Consider the following 18,119-nt stretch of genomic DNA (forward strand, 5'->3'; position numbering starts at 1 on the left):
GCTTTCAAAGGTATTGGACTCTTTTGGTCAAGAAGAGTTAGAAGGGTCTTTGAAGTAGGTCAAGGCAAACTATTGAACATGTGACACATTATTGTAGCACTCAGGTAAGTGTCACTGCTAAGAAAACGGCTTTGTTCGTTGCTGAAAGTGTGTTGCCATCAGATGCCATTGAATCAGCTGCAGCTCACAGCAACCCTGTGCACAGCACATCAAGTACCGCACCATCCTGCACCGTCCTCGCAGTTGTTATGTTGCATCCGCTCTATCAAGCTGCTCATTGAGGATCTTCCTCTTTTTCACTGACCCTCTACCTTACCAAGCATCATGTTCTCATTCAGGGATTTTTGTCTCCTGATAACATGTCCAAAGTAAATGAGATGAGGTCTTGCTGTCCATGCTTCTAAGGAACCTTCTGGCTGTACTTCTAAGAAAAATTTGTTTGTTTTTCTGGTCCTACATGTTACTTTCACTCTTCTTTACCAACACTGTAGTTCAGATGCATCAATTCTTCTGAGGTCTTCCTTACTTATTGTCCAGCTTTCATATGAAAATACCAACCATTGGGTCACGCTCACCTTAGTCCTCAAAGTGACCTCCTTGACCTTTAATACTTTTGTTGTTGTTGTTGAGGTTTTGGGCCTTTAGTTTGAAAAAGTGTTGATTGAAATTGTACAACAGAGAGTGGGTGCAAGTGGCTGGGGGGCACGGAGCCGCCAATAAAAAAGAATGTCCTGAAATAAAGTGTAAAACCAGAACCACCAGTCCTTCCCTCCAGTACACAGCACAGGCACAGAACCGATGATGAGCCCAAAGGAGCAGAGGCGCCGGAGGAAGATGGCAGAGGCTGACCTTTAATACTTTAAAGAGGTTTTTTCTTTTTTTACATTTTATTAGGGGCTCATACAACTCTTATCACAATCCATGCATATACATACATAAATTGTATAAAGCCCATCCTACATTCTTTGCCCTGATCACTCTCAAAGCATTTGCTCTCCACTTAAGCCCTCTGCATCAGGTCCTCTTTTTTTTTTCCCCTCCCTCCCTGCTCCCCCCTCCCTCATGTGTCCTTGGTAATTTATACATTGTTATTTTGTCATATCTTGCCCTATCCGGAGTCTCCTTCCCCCCCTTCTCTGCCGTCCCTCTCCCAGGGAGGAGGTCACATGTGGGTCCTTGTAATCAGTTCCCCCTTTCCAACCCACTCACCCTCCACTCTCCCAGCATTGCCCCTCACACCCTTGGTCCTGAAGGTATCTTCCACCCTGGATAAAGAGGTCTTTTGCAGCAGAATTTGCCCAGCATAGTATGTTGTTTGATTTCTTGACTACTGCTTCCATGGGTATTCCTTGTAGATGCAAGTAAAGTAAAATCCTCAACAATTTAAATATTTTCTCCATTTAACATGATGCGCCTTATTGGTCCAGTTGTGAAGATTTTTGTTAAGATGTAATCAATCCATAACCAAGGCTATCTATAGTCTTTGAATTTTATCAGTGAGCGCTTTGTCTTCTCTGCTTTCAGGAACCATCTCTGTTCTCATAGGTTGTTAAGGAGTCCTTCTCCAGCTCTGATGCTGTGCTCTTCCTCATGTAGCCCAGCTTTTCAGGTTGTCTGTGCAGCAGACAGTGGGAACAAGTACGGCGAAAGCAGATAGCCTTCAGACCCTCCTTTCCTGACTAAACTATGCAGTGTCCCCGGGCGCTGGTAGAACTGCCTTGTGGGTTGCGTACAGGTTCTGCATAAGCATAATTGAGTGCCCTGGGATTTTTGGATGACCTACACAGCCAAATTCCTTTGCTTACCCACTAAAGTAGATCTTTCTGATGGTCTCTGCTTTCAGCCAGCACCCAGCTGGTATTAGTAATGAGACCGCTGATTCTGAATCTGGCTTGCCTTTCTGGCAGTTCCCTGCCAGTGTACTACTGTAACTATTTGAATTATCTTCAGCAAAATTTTACTTCTGAGTGGAATTAATGATATTGTTGGATGATTTTCACATCTGTTTGATCACCTTTCTTGAGAATGGGCACACGTTTGTTTTTTTTTTTTGTAGTCAGGTGGCCAGGTGGTTCCAACTTCTGAGCATAGATGAGTGAACTCTTTCAGAGTTGCATCTTTTTTGTTGAATCATCTCAGTTGGTAGTCCATCCATTTGTGGAGCCTGCTTTTTGCCACTGCCTCCAGTGTAGGTTGGATTTCTTCCTGAAGTACCATTGATTCTTGATCGTATACTACCCATGTGATTGAGCTTCAACCAGTTCTTTTGGCATAGTGACTTGTGCGTTTCCTCTACCTTCTTTTGATATTCCTGCGTCATTCAATATTTTGCCCATAGAATTCTTTGATATTTCAACTTAAGGCTTGACTTTTTCCTTTAGTTCTTTAAGCTTGAAAAAAACTCATTTTCTTTTTCGATTTTTAAACTCCCTATCTTTGTACACATTAGTATAAGATTTTGCTGCCTATTTTGAGTTGTCCTTTGAAATATTATTTTCAGCTTTTATAGTTAATTATATAGTTGCTTTAGCTACTTATGTTCAAGAGTACGTTTTAGAGTCTTCTGACATCTTTTTGTTTTTACAAAATAATCATTTTACTGGGGTCTCTTACAGCTCTTATAACAATTCATACATCCATTGTATCAAGCACAACGATGTTGCCATCATCATTTGCAAAACATTTTCTTTCTACTTAAGCCCTTGGTATCAGCTCATTTCCCCCCTCCTTCCCTCCCCGACCCTACCACCCTCTTGAGTCCTTGATAAATTATAGATTATTATTATTTTCATACACTGTCCGCTTTCTCCCTTCACCCATGTTTCAGTTGTTCATCACCCTGGGGGATTTTTATATGTCAGTCATTGTGATTGGTTCCCCCTTTCTCCCCACACCTTCCCTCTACCCTCATGGTATCAATATTTTCATTATTGTTGCTGAGGGGTTTATCTGTCCTGGATTCTGTGTGTTAAGAACTCTTATCTGTACTAGTGTACATGCTCCGGTCTAGCTGGATTTGTAAGGTAGAACTGGTATGATTGTGGAGGGAAGGACTCATTAAAGAATTAGTGGAATGTTGTAAGAATTAGAGAGATGGTGTTTTTTTGGTTGTTGTTGGTGGTGCTATACTGTTTCCTGGCGGCTCATCTGATTCTTTTGACCCCTCTGCTAGGGGATGTCTGATTATCTACAGAAAGGCTTTGGGTCTCCACTCCACTCTCCCCGCCTCGTTTGCATCAATATGATTCTTTTGGGTCTTCTGATGCCTGATAGCTGATTCTGTTGACACCTCATGAACATACAGGCTGATGTGCTTCTTCTATGTGGGCTTTGTTGTTTCCCAGCTAGATGGCTGCTTGTTTATCTTCAAGCCTTTAAGACCCCAGATACTATATCTTTTGTTAGCCAGGCACCATCAGCTTTCTTCACCACGTTTGCTTATGCACCCGCTTTGTGAGCCCAAAGTTTATTCATAGTTCTATGGTTTATATATGTCTCCAGATTGCTTTAGAGGCATCATTACCATTTTATGATGGAGAACATTATAAATCATCCCGTTGGGGCACAAAGTAATTCTGTTGATCGTGTCATTAATTTAGTCAATGGTATAGATTTAAAACACTGGTTAGAAAAGCAAGTTATACATGTATAGGTCAGCTTTTCAGATTTAAATTCATGAATTGTATTTATGTCACTGGACACTATTTACATGAACAATAGAAGTTGATGATGGGGCAAAACTCTCAACAACACTCATTAACAAATACAGAACCATGCCAATATACTAATACATGTCATAGAAAGCAAGAAGAGCACTAAAATAACCAGTATGTGGTAGTCCAGGCCACTCTTCATTGGATACCCTCAAAGCAAGAGATCCAAGCCAAAGTCCAGTGACCACCAATTTCATAGCCTTGGGATAGCAGTCATCTGTCTTTTCTTAACTTAAGTCCAAAGGAGTATGTCAGGTCCTTAAGTCTGCTACAGGTGAGTGTGAGGTAAAACCCAGTTTTCTCAGTGGGATTTTCACATTTAATTCTTCTGTTATGGCCTCTGAAGGATGTTGTGCCCCTCGAAAGGACAGAGCCAAAATTATTTTTAATAGTTTTTTTCCCATAGCCCCAGTAAGACTGCTTAATTTTTTTTATGTGTAGATTCAAAAAGAAAGATAACAAAGGAGATTTATTTTAAAAGTGATTCTTTCATGATTTAAGTAGTACTTCAACATTTTAATTTTTATGTGAACATATGCAAATTCTCTTTACATATCATGTGCCAATATTTACTTAGTAATGGCCATAGGGAAAGAAAACCATTTCACTTTTCTCCTCTCAACTCTTTGTGACACAATCTGTAAAAATAAACCACACAATAGACATTTTGGAGTGAAATCAATCTAGAAATTATTAACAAATGTCTTCTCATAATTACTAGATTAATCTATACTTTTCCCTGAAGGCTTGTTTTCTCTGCTGTTGCTGTTTTATCATGTTGCATTGTGTTTATATTGTCTGCTTTTTTGTTTCATTGCTTTAAATAATACATTTACTTCTGTTCTTGCTTGATAACTCCAGACACTTTGAAATAGTCCTTTTTGGTACTACCTTGACTTCAGATGCTCATGAGGAATTTGAAATCTTGTGTCTGTTCCTTATATATGTATATAGCGTCAAGGAGTTGCCACATGAGCCAGACTATGCTTACATTTATGTTAAAAAATGTACAGAGAAGGGTCTAATAGGGTCCCTTCCAGAATTTTTTGACCCCTGTTTGAGGGACTTCATTTTATCTAAGATTTGAAAAAATTTTGATTAAAAAAGAAATTGGAAAGTACAGGAGAGTAGAAAAAGAAGAAAACTATGCACAGTTACATGCGTCTCTTCTTCCCACCACACCCATTTTTCATGTTGTGACATAGATGGTCTACGGCCATACCACCCTGAACGCGCCCGATCTCGTCTGATCTCGGAAGCTAAGCAGGGTCGGGCCTGGTTAGTACTTGGATGAGAGACATAGATGAAGTGCAGTTAAGGTCTTTTTGATTCTTGCATGTTTTCAGGATGCATCTGTATTCTTTTCACTCACTTCGACGTCTTTTCCTTAATGATCGTGGGAAAGCTTACTTTGCTAGATTTCTTGTGTGACAGAAGACATAGATTTCATGACTCCTGTGTTGGTGGTCTGTCTGGTGTCATAGGAATAAAGAAGCAAATACGCCTTTTAGATGCTGTATGTATTACCTCCTAGTTGTTACTGCTGTACCCAAATGGATTCGGTTTATTTCTAAGTTATCCAAGATATATTTTTAGCATGGCTTGGTTGACATAGAAAATTCTTTTTACTAGCTTGGAAAATTGTGTTTTGACTTCTGATTTCAGAGGAACACTGGTGGGGCAGTGGATTAAACAATGGGAATGCTAGGCCATGGATTGGCGGTTTAAACACATCAGCCACTACATATGGGAAAGAGGAGGCTGTCTGTTTCCATATAGATTTATAGCCTCATAAACCCTATGAAGCTTATAGCTGTACTCTGTAAGGTTGCTGTGAGTCAAAATCGACTTGACAGCAATGGACTTGGTTTGATATCAAGATGTATGTATTTTATTCTTTTAATATTCTTTTACTGATTTAAACCCTACAGGAAAACAACTTTGATAACCTTGATTTTGACTTTGATTTGATGCCTTGGGACTCAGACATATGGGACATCAACGACCATTTTCGTGCAGGTAATGACGTGGTTCATTGGGGAAAACTTTAATAAATGGAGTTGCTGTTGACTGTTGTGTAACTGATATGCACAATTAAGAGGAATTATTGGGCTGGTGTAGTAGGTTAAAGGATTCCAGAGACTAAGTACTTCCATTCTGTTATGGCAATGCATAGATAAATTTGTTGTGAGAATGGACATCAAACATTTCCTAGTTATGTTTTCTTACTATAATGAATAAATAAAGAATTCATACCAGAAATAGAAATGCCAGTTTTGAATTATAAATAACATTGCTGTACAAAGTTTAATTACCTGCAAATCGGAGTTCATGGACAAATCCCATTATATTTCAATTCCAGTTTTCTACTAAGTTTTTGAAAACCCCTCTTATACATATATATCTAATTTATTAGAAGGGAAGTTTATAGATACACCACTTTACATCTTGCCTTTTTAACTTAATAATATATTTTGATGAGCTTAGTTTCTATTTGTGATGGACATGTAAGAGTAGGTTTTCCCTTCTTCTTGTTTATTTGAATCTCAATTTATATTGTTTATTGGGAAAAATATTTATTCCATGTTTTTCAATTAAAGATATTAAACTGGAGCCCCAGCCACTTTCTCCATCCTCTTCAAGTTGTTCAGTGTCTTCCCCTCAGTCTGTGGACTCTTATTCTTCAACTCAACATGTTCCTGTAAGTAGCTGGGCTTTTATAATGGTTTTAGCTATAGTGCTATCTGGGAAAAATTAATCAGGAGGTTGTTAATATTTATTAGGTGTGTACTATGGGCAGAGGACAGTGGGGCTTCAGTGGGAGAATTCTTACCTTCCATGTGCGCTACCTAGGCTCTATTCTCAGATAAAAACAAAACAAAAACAAAAAACAGATTCTGCCATCGAGTCAGTTCTGATTCATGGTGACCATATAGGACAGGGTAGAACTATCCCTGTGGATTTCTGAGACTAACTCTTTATGGGAGTAGAAAGCCCTATCTTTCTTCCAAGGAGCTGCTGGTGGTTTTGAACTGCTGGTGAGAAGCCCAGAGTATAACCACTATGTGACCAGGGCTCCAATCTCAGAAAGTTCACTATAAATGTAGATACCAGCCGCCAGTCAGTGGACGCTTATGTGTTGCTGTGAAGCTAGCAGTTTCCAGTGGGACTCCAGAGCAAGATGAGCTAAGAAGAAAAGGCCCGATGATCTACATTCCCAACCCAGCCAGTGAGAGCCTAGTGGATCACAACAGCCCACTCTTGTGGAATTACCATGAGTTAGACATCAGTTCAATGGTAGCTAACCTCTACAATACCAATCTCTTTCCTACAAGCAAACGTGTTTTTTATATAGTCACATTACAACCACCCAAATCAGGAAACAGACTCGGATCCATGCGAGCCATCTAATTCATAACTTCCCAAATTTATTTGGCCTACTGCCCCCCTTCCAGGTAAAATATTCCTTACTGCCTCGATGGCAACAAAGCAGTTTAGTACTACAGCTCATACATAACCAACTAAACTCACTGCCATCGAGTCCATTCCCATTCATCGCAGCCCGACAGTGCAGGGTAGAGCTACTCCTTTGGGTGTGCGAGACTACAACTCTTTACGGGAGTAGAAAGCCTCAGCTTTCTCTCGAGGAGCAGCTAGTAAATCTGCTGCCCAGGACCTCTTTAGAGGTGTTGAAAGCAAGGTTGTTTTACGGTGAGGACTAAAGTTTGCCTGACCCAAGTCATGGTATTTTCATTCATCTCATCTGCTGGACATCTCAAAGTTGGACATTGAATAAGGAATACCAAAGAAGAATTGATGTATTTGAATTATAGTTCGGGTGAAGAATATTGCCACTGGGCTGCTAAAAGAGCAAACACGTCTGTCCTAGAAGAAGCAGTTAGGGATGCTCGTTAGAGGCAAGGATGGCAAGACTTCCTTTCATGTACTTTGGACGTGTTATCAGGAGAGACCTATCCCTGGGAAAGGAGATCTTACCTGATAAAGCTCAGGGGCAGTGGAAAAGAAGAAGCTCCGCCGCAGGATGAATTGACACAGTGGCTGTGACAGTGAGCTCAAACCTAAGAACAATCGTGAGGATGGTGCAGGAGCAGGTGGTGTTTCATTCTGTTGTTGCTATGAGTTGGAAACTACTCTGGGACACCTCACCACCACTGCCCATAGCCCCTAAGCCAGGATGAGCTGGAGCTCTCTGCTTTGCAGCCCCCCTGGATCATCCGAGCACCCTCCAGGATCAGCATCGCCCACTTTGGGAAACATTGATCTAATACCTCTTTACTTCTGTTTAGATTGTGCCAGTTGTCCCAAAGATATGTTCTGGATTAGCATAAGAACCCAGTTCAGAATCATGCATTAGGATTGGTAGTTTTTGTTGTTAATATTTTTGAATTGAAATTAAACTTTTATCCTATGCAAGAATATTTGCTTTATTTTAACAAAACAAGGTAGATCCACCAGAAATGCTAAAAAGACTTTTGGAAATATTAACTTAAAAAAGTTGCTCTATCATCAATTACCCTGGTAGTGTAATTGATTATCTCATGGGCTCCTAACTACAAGGTCAGTAGTTTGAACCCACCAGCCACTCCACAGGACGAGGCTGCCAGCTCTCTTACAGATTTCCAGCGTTCCTCGGAAACACTGGGGCAGTTCTACTCCGCCCTGTAGGATTGCTGTGAGCCAGAACAGTCTCCGTGGCAGTGGATATCATCAGTTTACCCATTCAGTAACATGCCCTGCTCCTTTTGGTGTGTCTTTCTTGGCGCTTCTTTTTCAGACTGAATATACAGTTGTGAGGAAAGGATAGTGACTTAACCGTAGCCATGCCACGGTTTTAAATGTTTATATGAACAGGAACCAAGTAAGGCATAAACTTTGTGGGAGGAAATGTGGAGGCAGATCAGTGACTTATCATAGCGCTGATATCAGATGATGGCACTGCCATACTCTGTGTTTTGAATTATTTTTCCTTTAGATAATGTTGATAGATGATCTCTTCATACTTAATATATAGATAGGCTCTAATGCCTTACACCTCTGCTTTGAAGTTGTATTGCAGTGCTGCTCTGTTTACCTCTGGGTCTTGCCTCTCTCTCTTAGCAAGTTAATTTGTGTTGTATTTTGCTCCAGGAGGAGTTGGATTTGTCCTCTAGTTCCCAGATGTCTCCCCTTTCCTTATATGGTGAAAGCTCTACTAGCCCGCACTCAGCAGAGCTACTGAAGGAAGATAAGCCCATCCTTAGTCCTAGGAACAAAGCAGGTATTTTCCCATCACTTCATTTATGTTGTTATTACTCTTTTAGGACTGGGTTTAGATTCTATTTCTTAAAGGAAAACATTGGATTAAGCTTTATGTGTACTGAAATGCTTGCTGCTTAAAAATTAGTGGACGTGTTATTCCTTTTATTATCTATCTTTCAATGGATGATTCAGGATGCAGAGCAGTGGTTCTCAACCTTCCTAATGCCACGTGACCCCCAACCATAAAATGATTTTCGTTGCTACTTCATAACTGTCATTTTGCTACTGTTCTGAATCGGGCTACCCCTGTGAAAGGGTTCTTCGATGCCCAATGGGGTCGTGGCCCACAGGTTGAGAACTGCTTATGTAGAGGAATGTGAGGCAGAAATCACTTTGATTGTCTCTGTATTTATAAGTGAAAGACACTTTAAACTGATTTAGGTTCCCTCATCTTCAGAAGAGATTCTAACATTTCAGTTAAAAGAAATTGCCTATAAAGGCTATTTAACTCTGACATTTGCTACTGTATTCATTTCCAGACTTTACTCAGTAATATTAGCTATTTTTCCAATTCAGGTGTCTGTTTTCCAAAGTTTCATGCTTCATCATAGAGAAAGGCTTCAGATTCAAGGCTTTTCTCTAGTCCAGAAGGATAGAGTTTAAGTTCTAGGTATCAGCTCATTGGTCAAGATAATGTGTAGGGAGGGTGGGGGGTGGAGAGAATGTGTAGAGAAAGGTGTGTAATAGAATTTCCTTTCTAGGATTTGCCCAATTACTGTCGGGTTGATTTGTGGTCTGTTTGGTTTTTGTCTCTAGAAAATGGACTGACTCAAAAGAAAAAAATTCAGACAAATTCAAAACCTTCAATTCAGCCCAAGCCTTTATTGCTTCCAGCAACACCTAAGACTCCAACCAATTCCAGCGTTCCAGCAAAAGCCATCATTATTCAGACGCTACCAACTCTTATGCCCTTGGCGAAGCAGCAGCCGATTATCAGCATACAACCTGCGCCTACTAAAGGTAACCGGATGGAATTTGGGGTGGTGCATAATTTAATTGGAGGGCAGAATGGCCTCCTATGATTTTAAAAAAAATCCCTGATATAATTTTTGAGTACGTGCTATTGTCCTTGGCTTTGGTCGAGATGGCTGATATGTGGTTTCTGTGCTAACAAGGAGACTCTGGGTGGTAGTAACTGAAAGGCTGGAGATTCAAGTTCCCCTACAGGCATCTTAGAAGAGCTGCCTGGTGATCTACTTCTGAGAAATGAGCTGCTGAAAGCCTTGTGGAGCTTAGTTCTCCTTGACACGAGGTGGGATTGCCATGAGTTAAGAGTTGACTTGCCAACATGTTGGTCCTAGTAAAGGAGATAACTATCCAGATCAGTTTAATCGGATTTGGAAATCTGTGTCTCTAAGACTTTTGGTTTCAGATAACTACTTCTAATGAAGATGAAAAGCTAGGAACCTTTCTTGGTGTAATTTTATTATGAAATTTTTATGACTATGAACTTTTTTTTATTTTTAAAGAGATTAATCTTTAAAATAATATGGTCTGTTATAGATCTAAGACATATGTTTTGGCAATAGAATGAATCTCTGATAAGGCCATATTGTTTGGTTAACAGGATCTTGAATCTTGGGCATTAGGAGGAGACCTGGACCCTATGGATCCAAACTCACAATAAACCCATTACCACTGAGCTGATTCCAACTCGTAATGACCATATAGGACAGAGTAGAATGGCCTCTTAGGGTTTCTGAGACTGTACTTGTCTTTTTCTGGTTGAGCCACTGATTTTTCAGTTACCGCCCAGTGTTTATCCTGTAGAACTACCTGAGCTCCTTTGGTGCTGTTAGATAAGGGTTGGAATTTCAAGCCCACCATTTGTGCTGTGAGACTGTCTGCTCCTATAAAGATTTCCAGCCTTTTGTATGGTCCCTGTGAGTTAGAATCAACATGATGGCAGTGAGAAGGAGATCTGGACTGTACCTTGAACTAGCTAAGAAGCTACAAGAGGTGTACGTCCATGTTGAAAGATCTAGTTTGTGATTTGGTACTATTGAGATATCGAAAACCATTGGTTATAGAGATTTCAAGGGCAGATTATTCTTAAAGATAGTAGCACTCACCCCAATATATGTAGACATGGTACAAGAAACCTTGTGCAGAATTCTTTTCTTTGGATTTAGCTTAATGCCAGATCAAACTAGGTGTTAATGGAGTACGAGTTATAAGTACATACCTGTGTTAGGCTTTGGTTTTCTAGGAAAGCCAAACTAGCAAAACCAAAAATATGTAAAGAATTTCATATCAAAAAGCGGCTCACTCAGTTATGGAAGCAGTTTAGTTCTCTCTGGTTCAAGTCTTTGGGTTAGATGTTAAACGGAAAGCTTTTCCTGAGTTAAATAACTGATGAACCAAGAAGCAGGAAGATGAACAGGCTGTCAGAGGCAGAGGTGGAGGGATCTATGGTCATCAAGTCAGGCATGCGGTTGCAAATTCAAATGTGTTCAAGGTCAGCAGGCACTATGGCAGGCTGCTGATAGCTCCCAGTGTTGGTAGGCAGTATGACAGGTTGAAAAGCCAGATGCAAGATCTGAACCAGCAAGAAGGGAGAAGCCTTCCCACAGAGCATGCCTATATAGGTGCAGGCGACGCCCCCAATGAAACTTCCTTTCAGTGATTAAGGGGTAGAATTATCTATATCTTAAGCACTGGAAGTACTTACTCATCAATGCCAGGAAATTTGGAAGGCAGCTTCTTGGCTAGTTGACTAAAAGATCCATATTTGTACCCATTCCAAAGAAAGATAACCCAATGTAATGTTAGAGAACAATATCACTGATATCACATGCAAGTAAAATTTTGCTGAAGATCATCCAACAATGATTGTAGCAGTACATTGTCAGGGAGCTGCCAGGCTCCCTGCCAGGCTGGATTGAGAAAAGGATCTGGAACACAAGGGCTCTATTGCTGAAGTCAGATGGATCTTGGCTGAAAGAAGAGAATACCAGAAAGATGTTTACTGGTGTTCTATGCCAACTACAAACCAATGGAGAGCCCTGAGAAGAATGGGCATCTCCAAACACTACATTGCAGAACTGGATCAAGAGGCAGTTGTGTGAACAGAACAAGGGCACACTGCATGGATTGAAACTAGGAATGGTGTGCATCAGAGTTGTGTTCTTTCACCATACTTATTCCATCGCATTGCTGAGCAAATCAGAGAACCTGGGTTGAATGAAGAGAAATGGGGCATCAGGATCGGAAGAAGGCTTAAAACACAACACTTGCTGGCTGAAAGTGAGGAGGACTTGAAACACTTGCTGAGGAATAACAAGAATTGCAGCTTCAGTATGGCTTCCAAATTAATGTAAAGAAAGCAAAAATCCTCACAACTAGACCAGTAGGCAACTTCACGCTCACTGGAGAGAAGATTCAACTTGTCGAGGGCTTCATCTCAGTTGGACCCATAATCAGGCTCATGGAGGCAGCAGTCAAGAGCTCAAAGGTGGCATTGCACTGGGTAAATTTGCAGAAGACCTCCTCAGTGTGTTGAAAAGCAGGAGGTTCTTTGAGGACAAGCGTGTGTCCTACCCAACACAAGGTATTTTCAATAACCTCATATGCATTCAGAAGTTGGACATTGAATAAGGAAGACCAAAGAATGACTGCACTTGGACTGTGGTGAAGAATATTAAGTTCCATGGACTACTAAAAGGACAAACAAGTGTCTTGGGAAAAGCATGGCCAGAGTGCTTCCCAGAGGCAAGGATGATGAGACTTCCTCATACATACTTTGGACTTGTTGTCAGGAGAGGTTGTTCCTGGAAAAGCACATCATGCTTGGTGAAGTAAAGGGGCAGCACAAAAGAGGAGACCCTCCACAAGATTCCCTGACACAGCGACTGCATCAGTGGGCACAGGAACAATTGTGAGGATGGCGCAGTACCGGGCCGTGTTTGGTTCTGTTGTGCACAGGGTTGCTATGGGTCAGAACACACTTGATGGCATCTAACAACAGCTCTCCACCCTAATCTTCCCCAAACTGTCACAGTAGGTCCTATCAGGGAGTTGATGACATTATGTTGGATCGCATCACAGGGGAAGCCTCAACTGCCCAAACCACTGAGGATGCTGGCCTAACCAAGCTGATGCAAAACCTCACGGTCACAACACTAACTTGCGCTGGCCTTTGTGGCCATATTCTGTGGATAGTTAGAGGATTTCTTTGGAGCGTGGTTTTAATGAAGGCAAGGCCACACATTTGATTTCCAAATGCTTGTTACCTTTGGTCTGTTCCAAGGTCATAGGACGTTGAGCCAAAGAAGAGCTAGGTGAGAGGGTGGATGATTTTTCCTGATGGGTGGAATAAGAAGGTGGTGGAAAATACTGATTGGATTATATGATTCAACTGTGAGTAATTGTTAACAAGGTTAATTGTGATTGGCATCCTACTGGGTATAAAATGAACCATCTCAGGAGTAGGGGGTGGGATCTCACTATCACCAGCCAAGAGAAGAGCCAGTAGTAGAAGTATTTTTTGGGGTGGGGGTGGTGGGGGATACTGAGAATTTGCCTGTGTACCTCCTTGATCCAAGAGACAGTTGACACCAGGGGAGTAGCATTGGCGTAAGAAGAGCAGAACCCACTCTAACTATAAACTCTTCATCCCAACCACCTTTACTTGCATGACGAAGAGTGGTGGACTTCCCAGCCCGCAAAGTAAGTAAAGTGGAGAGCTTTGGGGCAGAAGACTGGTTTGTGGAATGGGATACCCATGGGCGTTTATTTGTGCGGACCCACAGAACTGGAGCAGAGTGCTTTCAGGCCGAGGCTGTGGCAGAATGACATGCCCTTTGGGCCTTTATTGGCATCCCTAAAAGAACATCGGAACATTGCCATAGCAGGGCAGAGGCCAGCCTAACTCAGAAGAGATTTAGGGTGACTTCCACATTTCTGTCTTAGACTTGTGGGTGGATCATGGTGGAAATCATTGAAATGGGAGAGAGTGGTAAAATAACTTGCCCCAGGTCGTTCTGTTACTGTGAGGGAGAGCCCAGGTGGTGTGGCTCAGAATAACTGGTGTACAGAGTCTCCCACGGTTGCCCTTTAATGTTATGTAGATTTGCGCTCACTTTGAAATGATTACACCAACTCCTACTCACAGTAAAATTCTTCACCACTACCACACGTGCAGCTTTTAAGTCATTGAAAAGGCTTGGCACCTTTTCTTGCACTAAAGTAAAGGTAAATAAGAACCATATGCATCTGTTCTGACTTACCTACAAATTCTTAAAGACAATCCTTTGTAACCCAGGGACTGCTTGTATTACTTCTGACTGGAAATTCCCAGAACATTTCACCCTTTTAAGGCCGAATTACTTTCTGCTTGCCGTTTGTTGTTGTTACCTGTGTTTTCAGTACTGCGAAGTATTTTGAATAAAAAGAAAAAAAAAATCAGCCAACAGTGGGGCACCTTTATCCTGAGAATGGTCTCTGCTGGGTTGAAACCAAGTTCTTCAGATTCATGCAGTTATAGAGGCTTCCACCAGATGGCAGCATGTGATAAAAGTGGGATAGCAGTTCCCACTACCTCCCTGAGGCAGAGAATCCAGGTGGGCTCTATTGTGTCCTCCGTGCTCTTACGGAGTCCGTACATAAACCAGGATGCGGTCATTTGGACAGAACAAGGATGAACTGCATGGTTTAAAATTGGGAAAGGTGTGTGTGTCAAGGGTATATCCTTTTCATATACTCATTGAATTTGTATGATGAGCAAGTGGCTATATATAAAGAACATGACATCAGGATTGTGATACCCAGGTGACACAACCTTGCTTGCTAAAGATGAAGAGGATTTGAAGCTCTTACTGATGAAGATAAAAAACTACAGCTTTCAGCCTGGATTATACCTCATATAGAGAACACAAAATCCTCACAACTGGAGCAGTACGCAAACTTATGATAAATGGAGCAAAGATTGAAGTTATCAGGAATTTCATTGTACTTGGATCCACAGCCAATGTCCATGGAAACAGCAGTTAGAGGTCAAATGATGTATTGCATTGGCCAAACCTGCTGCAAAAGACTTCTTTAGAGTGTTCAAAAGCAAAAATGTGACTTCGGGGCCTAAGGCTCATCTGACCTAATCAGGGTATTTTCCATCACACCATTTGCACGCAAAAGCTGGAGAAAGAACAAGGACGACCAACGCAAATTGGGGCATTTGAGTTACGGTGCTGGTGAAGAATCGAGGAAACACCCTGGCGGTCTGTTCGTGGGAGACGGACTGCTGGAATATTCTTTAGAAACGAAGATGACAGGACCTCATCTAACTTACCTTTGGACGTGTTTACAGAGCATCATGCTTGGGAGAAGGTCGGCGAAAAAGAGAAACCCCCTTAACGAAATAGGTGGACACCATGGCCGAGACAGTGGGCTTCACGATGGCAACGGCCCGGCTCGGTCAGTACTGTGTTCTCTGCAAATCGAGAGCACAGAAGAACAATTGCTTATTGCTTCTAAAAAAGTTGAGATGTTTGTTTTTAAGACTCTACAGTCTAATTGGAGAGTTAATAGATTTTCATCATTAAAAAGCAGTCACTGAAAACGTTTTAATGAAGCAATACGTGTAATAAATGCCATTATGGAAGCCACCAGGGCTCCTGACCCTCCAGCTCTTCACTGCATGCCGACGCTGTTGTAAATACCTACGTGCATTTTTTTTACTTAAACTGCAACCTCATGGAGAGAGGTTTTATTATCTTCTTTACATTCAAGAAAACTAAGAGAGAGACAGTTCTCTCCAAGTCATACAGTTTCACCACCTTACATCAAGTGAGCATGCAGTACATGTTTGGTACAGCGGTTGAAATCCTTGAGGAAAGCTGCAAAAGAAGGCCTGGCTCTCCAGACCCGTGTGTAATTTCCAGGCAGGGTATCCAGCATGGAAGCCAGCCGCGTTCCATTATGGAGGATTTGCACATGCTGACATGGATAAAGAGACTTTTGGTGTGTTCTTTTAACTGTTTCCACACTAGAACAGTAGTAACAAGTTCAGCTGTTAACAATTTAGACCCCTGAACAGTCGTCTTACATTGCAGGTTCGTAGTCTGGTCAGCATCCAGCAGGTCTATGTTTAGTAAGACACAGGAGCGATTTTGTTTTTTCACTCGAAGCCAGGCAATAGGCATTTAGTTGTTTTCTCCCACTGTGTTTTACAACCAAACATGCCTAAAATATTTAGAGGGCCCTTGATAGAGCTGCTGGTTCGTTTCAGGCTAGATGGTGGGCCTGCTGCGCAGTACAGAAAGGAACAAAGGCAGCAGTCGCCTTGCGGTGACTCAGAGCCACATTTGGTGCACAGACTTTGCTTTGGTATCCCTCCACCCCCTCCTCCTTGGATGCAGTTCTCTAGTGAGGAGATGGTGATTACTAGGCAGTGACCAGCACACACTTGTCTCATTCTCAATTAGCTCTAAGAAATATTACAAATACTTGCATGTTACGTACCACTGCTGTACATATACATCTGTAACTGAAAGTAGAATCCTTTCTTTGAAATGGTTTAAGAGTAAATAAGTATAATTAAAGTCTAACACTTGGTCACAGGCTATTTTACGTATTTTTCACTTGCCTGTCTGGCCTAAGCAGTTTTATATCTGCTTATGAATCACTTCTGTGTTTTATGATTTTCTTTCTTTTTTTTTTTAAGTGTCAGTAGTGGAACGATCCACCCTTTTTACTGGGAAAGGGTGAACAGAAAGCTACTATATTTCTCCAGGACATTTATCTATTTATTTATTTTTAAAACATTTTATTAGGGGCTCATACAACTCTTATCACAATCCATACATATACATACAACAATTGTGTAAAGCACATCTGTACATTCTTTGCCCTAATCATTTTCTTTTTTCTTTTCTTTTTTTACATTTTATTAGGGGCTCTTACAACGCTCATCACAATCCATACATATACATACATCAATTGTATAAAGCACATCCGCACATTCCCTGCCCCAATCATTCTCAAAGCATTTGCTCTCCACTTAAGCCCTTTGCATCAGGTCCTCTTTTTTTTCCCCTCCCTCCCCTCTCCCCCCTCCCTCATGTGCCCTTGGTAATTTATACATTGTTATTTTGTCATATCTTGTCCTATCCGGAGTCTCCCTCCCCCCCCTTCTCTGCTGTCCATCTCCCAGGGAGGAGGTCACATGTGGATCCTTGTAATCAGTTCCCCCTTTCCAACCCACTCACTCTCCCCTCTCCCAGCATCACCCCTCACACCCTTGGTCCTGAAGGTATCATCCAGCCTGGATTCCCTGTGCCTCCAGCTCCCATATATACCAGTGTGCAACCTCTGCCCTATCCAGCCCTGCAAGGTAGAATTCGGATCATGGTAGTTGGTGGAAGGAAGCATCCAGGATCTGGGGGAAAGCTGTGTTCTTCATCGGTACTACCTCACACCCTCATTGACCCATCTCCTCTCCTAAACCCCTCTATGAGGGGATCTCCAGTGGCCGACACTTGGGCCTCGGGTCTCCACTCTGCACTTCCCCCTTCATTCACTATGGTATATATATATATATATATATACATATACATATATACACACACACACACACACATATATATACACGTATACATATATTCTTTTTTTTTTTTTTTTGCATGATGCCTTATACCTGGTCCCTTTGGCGCCTCATGATCGCACTGGTTGCTGTGCTTCTTCCATGTGGGCTTTTTTGCTTCTGAGCTAGATGGCCGATTGTTCACCTTCAAGCCTTTAAGACCCCAGACACTATCTCTTTTGATAGCTGGGCACCATCAGCTTTCTTCGCCACATTTGCTTATGCACCCATTTGTCCAGGACATTTATAAAGAGTTATCTTCACCTTGAGAAGAAAGTGAATAAGGATAAATGTCCACTTATGGAAAAAAAAAGACAAAAGATGTCCACTTATGTTTTTATTTCATAAAAGAAGTTAGTTCAGGAAAAAATGACAAGATAAAAATTTAGTGATTGTACCTAAATATGTTGTATAGATTATGAATCCAAAATTATTTAAATGTTTTTCTTAATCTGATGTAAAATGGTATTAATTTAAATCTTGCTACTGTAATATGATTTTTGAGACCA

At 41.4% G+C, this 18,119-nt stretch overlaps 1 protein-coding gene and 1 pseudogene across 2 annotated transcripts in view; one reads left to right on the plus strand and one right to left on the minus strand.

The window, feature by feature from the left end:
• The window catches only part of ATF6 (activating transcription factor 6), a 235,030-nt gene that overhangs the window by 20,564 nt on the left and 196,347 nt on the right, over positions 1–18,119 (plus strand). For both annotated transcript variants that reach the window (XM_075564052.1, XM_075564043.1), the window contains exons 3-6: positions 5,645–5,732; positions 6,314–6,414; positions 8,862–8,991; positions 9,789–9,992. In XM_075564052.1, coding sequence (XP_075420167.1) covers positions 5,645–5,732; positions 6,314–6,414; positions 8,862–8,991; positions 9,789–9,992 — 523 coding nt within the window. The remainder of the gene's footprint in view (positions 1–5,644; positions 5,733–6,313; positions 6,415–8,861; positions 8,992–9,788; positions 9,993–18,119) is intronic.
• On the minus strand, positions 16,690–16,773 carry LOC142437814 (small Cajal body-specific RNA 24; annotated as a pseudogene).

This window comes from Tenrec ecaudatus, chromosome 1, assembly GCF_050624435.1.
Source record: "Tenrec ecaudatus isolate mTenEca1 chromosome 1, mTenEca1.hap1, whole genome shotgun sequence".
NCBI lineage: Eukaryota > Metazoa > Chordata > Mammalia > Afrosoricida > Tenrecidae > Tenrec > Tenrec ecaudatus.